At 36.0% G+C, this 14440-nt stretch overlaps 1 protein-coding gene across 1 annotated transcript in view; it reads left to right on the top strand.

Moving 5' to 3' along the window:
- The first annotated feature begins 1147 nt into the window (after positions 1-1147).
- Positions 1148-14440, top strand: part of LOC574974 (urea-proton symporter DUR3) — a 35561-nt gene continuing 22268 nt past the window's right edge. Inside the window, exon 1 of the mRNA XM_030973201.1 lies at positions 1148-2349. Within this exon, the coding sequence (XP_030829061.1) occupies positions 2110-2349 (240 nt within the window). The 5' untranslated portion in view covers positions 1148-2109. The remainder of the gene's footprint in view (positions 2350-14440) is intronic.

Below are 14440 nucleotides of genomic sequence, written 5' to 3'. Positions count from 1 at the left end.
ATCGCCTCGGGCGTGTTAGACTGTTCCAAAGGTACCACGTGTGGGTAATTCTTACTAATGCCCTCACTGATGTGTATTATTTGAATAATATGTCAGATTAGTACCCACACATGCCCCGTCGAGTAATTTTGATTAATATTTCAGGAAATTTTGCTCCATTTCCTTTCGCTTGCCTCCTGTAAAGGTAAGCACTACGTAGCTCGTATAAGGGACTTTTAGATTTGCGAGGACTGATATGTGTGACTTTCATTCAAGGCAGTGCATTAAAAGGACGTCGATTGTAGCAATCCCCATTGTCTTCGTGCGAATCTAAAAGTCCCTATTATCAGACGAGTGGTAGCGAAAAGTAATTATCATTACAAAAGCATTTTTCCCTTTGAAAGTGGCCCGTTAGTTTTTCTATGAACATGACGGACAAAGAAAGAGGACAAAATATACAGTTCCTCATTCTACCCTAAAAAATTGCTGTGGTAGACAAAGGAACATCCTTTACTGCTATTATGTAAAAATGTGTAAAACAGGTGAATATGCATGTGAAGCATGTTCTACACATTGCTACATAATAGCAGTGAAGGGATGTACCTTTGTCTATCACAGCAATTGTTGAGGGTAGAATGAGGAACTGTATAGTTTGTCCTCTTTCTTTGTCCGTCATATTCATAGTGTTTGCAGCTAGGCATCAACCTTTTGTCTACGTATCTGCAAGGAATATCTAGTTAGGCACATGCCTGACATATTTTCTCCTGGCGGCTTCGAAGATGGTACAAGCGGAATGAGCTAGATATGACTTCATCTCTTAAAACTCCTTTGTCTTACATAGCAACTCCTATGTTGGTATCGTATGGTCTATTGTAAACAGGTGGTCAGCTCTGATGGGGAATCTTGTAAATAATATTAATGGGCAAGAATGTAATGTATATCTCAGAATAAGTAAAGTTATTTCTTGGGGTGAGGTTTCCTTTAAGAAATTTGTATTGAGAAGAAGATGAAGAAGAAAAATGGTAATGAGTAATGCGCCGGAAGAAGAGACAGGGACAAGAAAGAGAGAGAGAAAGAAAGAGAGAGCGAGAGAAAGACAAAGAGAGAGTGTGTGTGTGTGAGAGAGAGAGAGAGAGAGAGAAGGAAAGAGAGGGAGAGAGGGGGGGGGGGAGAGATTGGTATATGGGTCGTGTTGATAATTTATAATCACTTTATTTGGAATTCGATCACCGTTCATTGACTGTACTTTTAATTGGGTCTCCTGGGGAGCTAATGAAATAAACACTCTAACGAATGGCATAAGTCACTTCACCCGTTTTGTGTGAACCATTTAGATGTGACATGGTGATTTGTTAATTGAAGGAGAAAATAAAAAATCGTCGACGACGCGCACTCGACTACAGAACTGTAGAAGGCTTCGTGTCATAATGTTCATTTTTCACGTATCATCGTAAGAAAGATCGCACGAACTATATTATAATGAAGCTGGACAACCCAGCAATTGTCCAATAGGTGATGAGATGACTGGATGGTCGTCATGACAACAAAATTAGTATACGTCATACACGTCCAATGAGAAACTATGTTTCTTCTCCCCACGAAACGCCTGCTCATACTTATTATGTTGGCGTTCAACGAAAGCAGATTGCAATCTGAAACTCAACGCTTTCTTGGGGGGACGCAATAACTCTCTAAACAGCTCCTGCATTTCACGAAGGTCTTTTTGAAGAGTTCCGAACATTTTTATCTTGAAAAGAATATTGTTTTTGCGGAGACTGACAACGTATGCCGGCATATTTTTTGGTGTTAATTCATGATCATCGTTCTTGTTTTCCAAACTTCGTAGACGCAGAAGCGGAAAAGAATACCCAAATCGTGAGGTTCTTGCAAACAACATTGACTTGGAATGTAAACAGTTAAAGTGAAGAATATCCGACCTTACGTTCTCAGTAAAACGCAGTTAACAATGGAGACAGCTAGATGAGACAAATCAGATTTAAATTATTTATCTAGACGCTTTCTTACAACTTACTATCTTTACCTTTGTAATTTACGTGATAGTTCAACATCTACTGTAGATCGGGTTGAACAAAAATCCAGATCAGTCAGGCATGTATAAAGACCGGTGTCATGGCAAATTATTGTCAGGACTTTGGTACGGTCGGAGGACTGGCGATCCTTTTCTTGCCGTCGACCATGGCCACCTGTTCCGATTATATAACCCTATTGCCGAGCAATAACACATCCCTGACCATAGATTCCAAATTAAGTCTACAGTCGGCGATCATCATTCTCATATGCTTTGGAACTTTCGTCATCGTTCTCTCTTATCTCTTCAACGTCATTAGAAAATTCGTCTACCAAGACAAAGTGAGTATAATGTCATTGTTTTTTTTAAATTTTATGACAGGCTTTGCTATTGCATTTCTAAATTAGTGATCTTTCTTGAATATCTTAAAGCTACTTAGTCAATATGGCCTTCTGGCTCTTTAAATGAAGACTCAGTCTTCTGCAAAACATAAAAAGGCTACGAGCAGTGAATCCAAAACGATAAATTGAGAAAAATAACAATGGGGAAACCGCTCGATAGAACTGTTTGTCCCGTCTGTTGTCCCTGAATGAAAACTGTCTCAAAGACTAGAACAATTTATATTCCCATCCAAAAGCGTTCTTTTATTCCTTGACGGCAAATTAAACAAGAAGCGATGTAGTAAGATCCCCCCTTTATATTATTTTGTTTGAAAGGCCTTTTTATCCAAATGTTCCACATGTTGTCAGTGGCGTTGCGTGGGCTCAGCCAGAGGGGAGAGGGTGAGGGGGGGGGGGGGGGCTCTAGCAAATCGAATCAAAACCAAATCATTAGTCTACTGGATCAGCTTTTTCCAACTTTTTGTTTTGTCACGGCACCCTTGTAAGACTTAAAAATAATGAAATGCGTCACACCAATCCAAAATTCATCAAAGGGGCTTTTTTTCTCCATCCCACGTACATAAAGGCATTTTCGCGTGAGATCCACTTGCCCAAAAATATACGATACGAGTGAGCGAATAAATTGCACTTATATTATGGCAAATTTGTTATTTAGTCATCAGTATACACTAGATCATATTTTCAAAATTACATATTTTCATCCTGATTTTTGCGGAAAGTGAAGCGAACGAGACGGGTGAAGATACTTTGTTGTGATAAAAATTTGTTTCGATATAATAAAAGAAGGTTATATTCCGGCGCCACGCTGCCCGAATCATGACGATATTCGGGCAGCAAGATGCCTAAATATCGTCATACCATCTTTATATTACGGGGATATCCATGGACCTCACTGCCTGAAACTATACCTTTCATACATTTTGCAAGAAACCGAAGCGAGCGAGGAAAAATACATTTGACTATCTCTAAAATGTTATTTCCTTATCAAAAATGCCCAAACTCATATACATTTTGGCATTTTGCGATCTACATGTATAATTTTGTTTTCTTTTATACGATTTTTTGTTGTTTGTAGTGTATGTGACTTTCAGCAAGACTGAGTCATTTGAAGAAAACACATTTTGATGATGCCAAATCCGGTAGTTTGCACCAGCTTTATGCAATACATAATCAACTTCCCCCAATTACTCTCACAATAAAATCCTCTGACCAAAGCTCAACTTTATCTCTGGATAACTCGGCAAGCATTAATTTTGTATGAACAACACAAAATAGTCTTTATTCAAAAGGCTGTTCCGCAGCTGGACATTGCTTCTTCCAATCAAACAAGACGAAAAATATTCACCTCTCCCTTTGTCCATTTTGATCAAAATAACCATCTTGATTAAAAACTATGGCCGTCATGAGTTTGGCGCTACTGGTACTTCAAAACTGCTATCGTGTCAACAGAGGATCCCTTAGGTGAAGGCCACTTTGTTTCATAAGCTATTTCTGTTCCTTACAAATGCCTATACACTTACTGGTGAGCTCACCACCTATCTGAGAAACCTCTCCAGCCAATAATGAGGGTGACTTCGTTTCATTGTAAAGATTTAGCTCTGCTCCCAGCATGATACCAATATACATATTGATGATCTTATTACACATTCAATGTCATATTCGGAAATCGGGCCGACACACACTATAATGCCAATAACGAGAAACTGATGAATGGCACGGGAAACCGGTCAAAAATTCTGAACGTTTTTAACTCGTCAGTTTGGTTATTGCAACACGTAGCTAATTATGCTGTCAAAAATGCAGGGGAGTAAGACCCGTCAGCTCTCTCTCTCTCTCTGTCATCAAAATGAGTCGAGGGGAAAATCTATCATGGCATAGGTTTCGTGCCTGGTAAAAGAGAACATGACTGTGTATGGAACAATGCGATCGTGTAAGGGAGGGAGAGGTTTCACATTTGGCTCGATTGTGAAGCAATGAAGATGGAAATTAAAATGATGTTTTCTCATTAGTGAGTGATTGGAGTGCCAGCCGCATGCGATGAATGCTTTAAAATGGTGAAAAGTCTTTGAAAAGCGGTTTTTATGTGATCATAAAAATTATGCTGGGTGAAATGATAACGTTTTAAAGCCATGAATTAGTATCGCACATCGCAAATCTATATAGCACAAACGGCGATGCCAGAAACAGCAATCGATTTATATAAGCTGTAAACTGATTCAATTTAATTAGAATTCAATTATCTAAAGATTGTGGGGTCCCCAAAGGTTCAATCCTTGGGTAATTATTAATTTTGTTTTGCATTTAAATGGTATTTGTTACTCATCAGTTGCATTATAATAATACTCGCTGTTATTTTATCGAAATCAACATAAACAAAGAAATACACACAAAAAAAATCAATGTATTTTCAGAACAGGAGAGGTAATAACATGGCAACCAAGCATTAAACTAACGGGTGAAGTTTCGGTTACAAAGGAAAGCACCATATTTCATGGTGTTTTAACAAATGAAAATCTGAAATTGAATACCCATAAGCAAGATAATCTCTAACAACATTTCACGAAATATTACAAAAAATGAAATGATCATGTCCAATTGAATATATTCATGATTTCTTATTTATTACAAATACGCGTGTTTCATATTGAAATATCGTATGTGAAAATTCGAAGAGTAATGTCAATACTCACACGTGATGCACCCGCAAGCCTACTGTATAATGTCAATACTGTTTTACTGTTGAAAAAGAAAACCGTACCTCATGTGTACTAATGATCGATTCTTCCTAATATCACACTATTGCTAACTGAAAATGTTTCCCAAATGATAGACAGCTAGGCTATAATCCGCCAAAACGCATTTAGCTAAATAAACATGTCGAGCTAATTCGCCAACGAAACGTAGTTCGTGAAATACCATGCTGTTAAAAAAATAAAAAAAACTGCTTTCGAAAAAAAATCAACGAATGAGCAGTTTTAATACACTTATTTCCCATTTGCAAATTGCAATGGGCGACGCACAAGGCTATTGAAATTACCTTAGGTCGATGAAAGCAGTTGCGATCGTGTTAAACGTACAACAAACAGAATATAAACAGAAATGCATTTAAGTGTTAGTACTACTTTAAGAATCATCAAGCGGCAATTAACCTACATAAACACACACATACTCACACACACACACACACGCACACACACACGCACACACACGCGCACGCGTACTCACACAATACACGCATATAATGCTTCGGAATACTATTAGAAAAAAAGTCGAAAGAAAAGAACGATTTCGTGAGAGTAATTTATTGAATTATTTCGAATTTTCGTCCAAAGGGCTTCACCGGGAAATTACTATCATCATTCAAAATGCACCCGACAAAGGCGCTGGAGGATTCTTTTTTTTTTTAACAAAGCAATTAGAGTGCAGTGCAATGCATAGCAAGAGAAGAAGAAAGGGTTAATTGGGGTATGGAAGAAAACAAATGGAAATGATTACAAGAGAATGGTGGAGGTGAAAGAGAGAGAGAGCGAATAAGGTAGAAAAGCATTAGGAAAAAAATATCATTTCATATATCATAAATATTTTAGCTAGGAACGCGGCTTGTCATTGATCAATACCGCCCCTCCAGGTAAGTAATAATTTAACTGCTAAGAGTTTGGAGAGGCTTTCTGATGGTTATTGTAGCTGATGTGGCCAAATAAACACTCAACCTGCCTGCGTGGTATACTAGATTAAGGCATTTGACGTATAGACTCAAAGGCGGATTCAATTCCCGGCGGAGACAGTTTTTCAACCGTTGCCGTTGTTTCCACAAATGATGAACAATATTACAAATTAAAAAAACGACCTAAATTATTTTTTCCTTTGATTTCTCATATTATATACATAGTTAAATAAGTGGATTTAGAAATGAAATCAGGGAACACTGTATTCTTTGATTTATTATAAGATTATGATAAAGTTAAGGACAATGGTAATAACATTTAAAATAATGTGTTATATATTATTCCCTTTATCTAGTTTTGTTTATCATTACTGATGACGTCAGCGGTCTACGGTATAAGTTTGATGTTACCAAGAAGAAATCAGAAAGGGAACAAAATCGAACGAGGTTTACTATTATTTTAGAGAAGGCCCAGAAAGGCATTATTTGTGCCATTATAATGACACTATTAGTGCTTGTCCTCGAAACCTTGTTAGCAATATAATATTTCACGTCAATAGTCCACGTTGGATAACATTTCACCTTAATAACATAAGAAGCGAAAAAATATAAGACTTCGGACGAGTATGCATGAGCTACATCGTATTCCAGGTACCCATGACAGCTGAGGTAAAATGAGGGTCAAACTTGTAGCTGCGTCCTGTTAGTCCTTTACTAATCGCATTAGCATTGATTATATATAGAGTGAATCCTTCATGACAAGTTTTTCCTGGCGACCTCTGCGGATATATAAACATGTATTTCCCCCTTCTCTTTCTTTTCTTTGCATATTTAATAAGTAAGTAGGTCTATCACGTTTTGGAAGATTAAATAAAAGGGCAGACTATAATAAATAGTTAGGCCTATAGGTCTACTGGTATAATTTTCTTCAATTCGACTCACGTCGTACGCCCAAATGTTGAAGTTTTACAGTTTCTAGCTATTCTACCTGCAAAAAAGTTAAATGAACGAGCAAATATTCATATATATATTTTTAATTGATATTGCTATTTCTCATACATGATATTTAAGATGAGACATTAAAAAAATATGCAAAGGAACCACTTCCCTGCCCGATTTTAAAGACTGGATAAGCTTGAGTTCTGGTAATGATAGAAAAAAAATCTCATACAAGATCTGCAAGGTGAGACATACAACAAACTGCAAAGAAATCCCTTCCCTGCCCGGATTTAAAGATAAGCTTGAGTTATTCATGGTAATGATAGAAAATAAATTCTCACAGAATCCAACAAAACTTACACAGAATGTTCAAGATTACAAATAAATGACATGCAAAACATAAACATTTCTTAAGTAATGTGGTAGCAAATAATCCTGAATAATAGTAATTAATGACATGAAAAAAATGTACTGTAAATAATTCAATTCGGAAATGAAAAGTCTTTCATAGCTGGGCTTGTTGCGTGTTTATATTATGTTCACTGAATAAAACTACTGACTTAGTATACAGAAAAATGGAATACACATACCAGGCGCGTACGCAGGATTTTTCAAGGGGGGGGGGGGGGGGGGGGGGGGTGTAAGAGGACACATGGTCTCGAAATTTGAAAAATTGATATTTTGCTCCGTTGGGGGGGGGGGGTTAAGGTCAACTTTTTAGGTCAACCATGGGAAAATAAAAAGAAAAATAAAAAAAAATTAAAAAAAATCAAAAAGGGGGGGGGGGGTTTAGAGGAATTTTGGGGGTTTACACACAAAAAATACCAAAAGGGGGGTTTAACCCCCAACCCCCCCCCCTTGTGTACGCGCCTGCACATACCCTAGACTGAGACAAAATATAAATGAAGCAAAAAGAAAGCTTAACGGCAAAAAAGGGAAGAGAGAGGGGAGAAATACAGAATACAGAGAAGGTGAGTGAGAGAGCATGCAAAAAACATAGATAAATACACACACATGAGATCACTGACAAAGGTTACATTTAATATGCCTTTCACACATGATTATTAAAAAAACGTACGTTATGGAATCATTTTGAACTGAACCTAACATTATTATGGGTGTTTGTTTTAAAGTACTGATGACTTCTCATTACGTAGTTATCATTTCGTAATTCTCAAACGTATATTGATGTTATTTCACAGAGAGCTCGATCGCCTTAAAGTTTGTTTAGACAATAAGGAATGCTATTTAATTGGATAAGAAATCACACATCCTCATACAGCGAACTCCTACTCAATGGCCTGAGGGCCTGTCGAAGAAAACAAGACGAAGCTCGTACATAAATATTGTAATTTTTCCATAGAAAGCTAAATTGTCTTTGTGTCAGGACAATGCTATATAATTAGATAGAAGCAACCTCGATAGTTGAAGGACACATTCCTTCTTAATGGCTCTGAGCGCATGTCGAAGACAAAGCCCCTTCTTTATGTAATATTAGCCCAATGTGAGTAAAAGTCATATACAAATGTCGTCCGTAGTCTTTGATGAATACATATTTACCTTTTTAAATTGTCATTAATTCGTACAGATATGCATTACCAAGAAGATAAGTCGAGAGCAATATAGTGTTAGTTAAGATTAAAACCAAAAGTAATAATAACCAATATGGCAAGAAGTGACAATCATGAACACTTGTGGATGCCTAATTACAAAACATCTTTTACAATAAATTGGAAAGATAAGAGTATTGCATGATTTAGAGATCATCAGATATGCATTACCAAGAAGATAAGTCGAGAGCAATATAGTGTTAGTTAAGATTAAAACCAAAAGTAATAATAACCAATATGGCAAGAAGTGACAATCATGAACACTTTGTGGATACCTAATTTACAAAACATCTTTTTACAATAAATTGGAAAGATAAGAGTATTGCATTGATTTAGATGATCATTTTGCTTACGACTACGAGTGCATTTTGGATGGAAAATATGGATGTGGGGCACAAAACAAATAGGTTGTTCATTTTTCTTTCATGTTCTTTTTCACTTTGTGAGGGAAGTTGTGCCATCCATCTATCACTAATCAAAAATGTTTTTCGAATGCTAAACCAGTAAACAATTATTATTGGTTACAAACTACATTATTGCTGTTCGTAAATAGCTCCCTGAAATACCCTAGTACTTTGAACTTTCCGCCAGAGACGCTGTTCATGGCGATGTAAAAGGTATATATCTATAAATTATGCTTTCAGTCACTTGACTTAATCCTATGACAATGATAAAATATTTCTAAAAGTGTTCTGTTAAACTCAACCTGTATATTCTCGGCTTTCTGCATTGTTCGCTTGTTGCGTAAGATCTTTCTGAAAGGAAAAAAAAACGCAATACAATTCTGAAGGTTGTGGAAAACGTGTCTCCTTTTCGATGTCAAAAGATAAATTTGATGTGTTAATTAGTTCCTAAATTTGGCGAATTTCTTGATGACTGTCTCCAATATCTCTCAATTTATATTTTATTTTCTCCTGGGAGTAATGCGTTCTCTGTGCAGTAAGAACTTGTGTGGGGTACGCATATAAAATATATGGGGGAAGTTCTGCATTTTTTGTTTGTATGTCACACAGAGAAAGCCAATTACAACCTGGGAGTCGAATCTAATTACGCCTGTAATAATGCCTGCAAACTTTTAGATACACCATGCATACAGAGGGATGATGAAAATAGTGTTTTGGAGCACATAATTATTCAACCAATAAGTTATCCTTCTCTTTAATTTCCACTAATGTGGGTGTGTATGCCAACTACTCTCTAACAAAAATCGAGTGATCCCTGACGTCACTCCTCTGGAGAGTGAAAATGTAGTGAAAATAGAGTGAACATTCACTCTTTTCTTCTTAGAGAGCACTCGAAAATCAATCGGTATTTACTTCTAAACAGTTAGTGTTCCTTGACGTCACTCCCAAGAAAGTGAAAATAGATTGAAAATTCACTCTTTTTTTAGAGAGAGTACTACTACTACTACTACTACTACTACTAGTAGTAGTATATTAGTAGTAGAAGTGTAGTTGTAGTAACAGTGGTAGTAGTAGCAGTAATAGTAGTAGCAGGAATAGTAATAGTAGTAGTAGTAGTAGTAGTAGTAGTAGTAGTATTAGTATTAGTATTAGTAATAGTAGTAGTAGTAGTAGTAGAAGTAGTAGTAGTAGTAGTGGTAGTAGTAGTATAGTAGTAGTATTAGTAGCAGTAGTAGTAGTAGCAGTAATAGTAGTAGCAGTAATAGTAGTAGTAGTAGTAGTAGTAGTAGTAGTAGTAGTAGTATAGTATAGTAGTAGTAGTAGTAGTAGTAGTAGTAGTAGTAGTAGTAGTAGCAGTAGTAGTAGTAGTAGTAGTAGTAGTAGTAGAAGTAGTAGAAGTAGTAGTAATATTAGTAGGTGTAGATACAATGATAACATATTTCTTTATAAAGCGCCTTTCATAACAAACAAAGCAATACAAACAAAGAAAGGAAGAAACAGTATATCATACAAATAAAATCACATTGATTACAAAACAAAGAGCAATATTATAAAAGTTAAATGAGAACCATGTGTTTTCAGACACTTACTAAATACTGTATGTTGACAGTCTCATGTGAGACACATGATAGCAGTTTATTACCAAAAGTATGCCTCATTCTTCTTCTTCTTGATTTGTTTTTGTTTGGCAATCAGTCACAGTTGACTATTTTTGCCACACACTATTTCATGACTCCCTGCCTAACAGCCTCCTCAAAGGCATCTTATATTTAATTCAAAACCTGAAATGAAGAGCAGGTGAATTGCTGAATACAGGATTTTTTTTCTTCAAATAAGCATCTACATTCTCTAATTGAATGCTAACAGTAACGGCATAGAGTTTGACGTTTGATGCAAAATTCTTTTTTTTAAAGATCAACAAACAAAAAACACGGATATCACTCGAACTGTATCTCTCGAATGCATAACAAATGCATCTTTGTATATAGATGTAATAGATCAATCTAAACAATCTTTCGATCTCAACACACGGACCAGATCTCAGTAGTAGCATACTCGACCTGATTTTTTTTCAAGTTAAAATCAACTTAAATTCAAAGTAATGTTGCATTTATGAGATTTGTTTGTAAGTGAACTTGAACTTAGAGGGATACAGTTTCTTTACATAAATATCCTTTTTATTTGCAGTCCTTATGAAATCAAATAAAATGCTCTGTTTTTGTATATTGCTCTTAAAAATGCAAATTTCGAGACCCACATGAATAATTTTTCGGAATCGGATTGTAATGGTTAAGAGCAAACTTTTATATTGCCCCGACATATCAATGATCACATTTATCACGTGCCACTGTGTACTATACATCATTGACATAAAATGACAGAAACCAATCCTATTCTGTAATTATACAAATTGATATTTTCCAACGTTTCTCGGTCTCTTGTTCAATGGAAAAGGCACCTTATAGAACATAACTCTTTTATATACGCTAGACATGATGGATGGTAAACTGACGCCATTATCGAATCCCCGATCACTCGCATGTATGATTTTAACATAGCCCACGCTCCGAAATGGGTCGTGTTCCATGAATGTCTGATTGTCTCTTCTTTTGAAAGAGAACCTTCAATGGCAGAGCCTAATGGATACCGTGATAATAGTGAATGGTAAACAATAAATTGCAAATGCTACTGAAGACATTTTCGAAGGATACCAAGATCGAAAACTGTTACTGATTATTTCTAGATATAGCCATGATAATTTTAAAATTCTTACAACTTAGCCATTACTAGATGTAATGTTTAGGAAAGAGACATGGAAAAGAAAACCCTCACAGTTCACGAATGTTAGATGAAGACATATGTCTTAGATATCAAACGCAGCTCACCAAGTATTCAACGGCAAACACGTTTACATTTAGTCCATTGCACGGACAATTTCAATCGACCTCGGTTCAATCTTTTAAGCGTCGTTTAAATGTCATTTTTCTAATTATGAAGTGTATGGTGCACTAAATATTTATGTATTTTGTAACGCATGGCTCAGTGAATACGCGTATATAGCGCCTGTGTTGCAGATACTGCCGAGGTTTACCGCTTCATAGCGGAACTAGCCTTTAGTTACCTTCAGCCTTTGAAGAATGCCATTGATTGATGTAAATGCTTTTAACTTAAAAACGCTTTGAATAGAAGTAACGATACCTATTTCTCTAAGGAATATAATTATATACCCCCATAGTTATCTTGGCGCCCATTTCCTCGATATGAAGAAAACATATCTTTAGATTTTGAAGAAAAAGGCGCATCACTTTGTTATCATAATGGACTTTTGATAATGGGTGGGGTGATTTTAAGGAACACAAAAGGGTGGTTAAAATGTGAAGGTGAAAATACATCAGTCAAAATAAAAGGTCAAAAATTAATGGGCTACGATTCAAATGTAGCGTAAAATTGTTTCTACCTTAATAGCTAATGGGTTAATTAGGAAAGTGACATGGGGCCCGTTTAAATGCTGCCCGCCGCTCTTTCCAAAAATTATACATTTGTGATTCGGAAGTGAGTGTGCCCCTGATTTTAATTTGAATGCGTTATACGATCTGGTCATGTGTTTGCGTCATAATTGTTATATTTGTTTGTTAGCTTGTTTGGAGTGGGTGGATGGAAACATTATTGTTTTAACGTGCATGTCCGGTGTATTTTTTCTTCTTGTCGTTTTGTCATGGTGCGAGGCATACACACTTATAAAATGAAATTCTGGTGTTATACATTGTATTTAGAAATAGTTCATGAATAAACAGATACATTTCGATGTTCGACCAAGTCATAGTCTTTATCAGAAACAAAATAGAATATAGAGTATAGGTGAAAATATCATGGAACACGAAAGGGTTGTTAACCTTTGCTTACGGGAACCTGGTGGTCCCTGTGTTAAGCTTACAGGACCTATACAATTCAGTAGTCAACGGGTTAAAATCTAAAGGTGAAGATACATCAGTCAAAATACAAGGTCAAAAATTAATGGGCAACGATTTAAATGTAGCGTGGAAAGGGATATTACCTTTATAAAAGCTAATGGGTTAGCTGGGAAAGTGACATAGCGTTGGGGGCCGCTAAAACGATGCCTAATTCTCTATCCACAAAATGATACATTTACGATTCGGAAGTGAGGTTGCCCCTGTTTCTAATTTGAGTGCGTTATATGATCCGGGAATGTGTTTCCATCATAATTGTTATGTGTTTTTTTTTTGTTTGTGGCAGGGTGGTCATCTTTTTTAATTTAACGTGCACGTCCAGTTCATTTTTCTTCTTGTCGTTTTGTCATGGTGCGAGGCATACATACTTGTAAAATGAAATTTTGGTGTTGTATTCCGAAATAGTAAACGAATAAACAGATACATGTCAATGTTGACCAAGTTCCGAATTAAATGATTTACAGTACATTCTTTTATGTCATTAATTACTATTATTCAGGAGTATAGAGTATAGGTGAAAGTATAGAGAGAGAGAGGACTTTAGACATAGTATGGCTTTTCTCTCATCAAACATGCTAATTCATGGAATGTTTCATCGGAATCATTTATCTCTATAAAAGTTGTTTGTCAAATTTCCTTATTTGAATTGTACCTTTCAAAAGAGTTTTTTTTAAAATAAAAATGACATAAACCGTCATAATGTCTAATGAAGTGATGGTAAATTTATCCAATTTAATAAGTTTTAGAGGGAATGTGTTTCTTTTCAATTGTACATGATGTGCTGGAAGAAACGGGTTGTGAGAAAAAGGAAATGACAGGAAGAGGACGAAATATGAAAGGGAGAGATGAAGAAAGAGAGAGAGAGAGAGAGAGAGAGAGAAGGATAAGATGTAGGAGGGTGTATGGAGGAGAGAGAGAGAATGAGAAAGAGTTAGAGAGAGAGAGAATATGAAAGAGAGATAGAGAGAGAGAGAGAGAGAAAGAGAGAGAGAGGGGGGAGGAGAGAGAGAGAGAGAGATAGTAGAGAGAGAGAGAGAGAGAGAGAGAGCAAGAGTATTTGTTTTTTTATTTTACAAAGCTAACTTGGGAATCTGATTACACAAACCTGATCTCATGTGCGTTTGGAGATCAAAGTTTCCCACTAGATAAATTAGCTGTTAATTCGCCGGCTCATTATTAGTTTTTAGCACGTAATTTGATCACCTCATAAAGCACCAAAAACCTTGGTGAATAAGTTATGATGTCCCTGACAAAAAATAGCACTTTCCACGCTACATTTCAATAGCATCACATTATTTTTTTACCTTGTATTTTGACTGACGTATTTTTACCTTCATATTATTACCATCCTTGTTATAATATACAAATTAATTGTGTTTCTCATTAATTTTACATGATGTGCTGGAATAAATGAGTTATGAAAAAAGGGAAGTAACAATTAGGGCT

The sequence above is a fragment of the Strongylocentrotus purpuratus genome, unplaced genomic scaffold (genome assembly GCF_000002235.5).
Source record: "Strongylocentrotus purpuratus isolate Spur 01 unplaced genomic scaffold, Spur_5.0 spur5_scaffold_6, whole genome shotgun sequence".
Lineage (NCBI taxonomy): Eukaryota > Metazoa > Echinodermata > Echinoidea > Camarodonta > Strongylocentrotidae > Strongylocentrotus > Strongylocentrotus purpuratus.
Note: the sequence above shows the minus strand (reverse complement) of the source record. Positions and strands in the feature narration are given on the sequence as shown.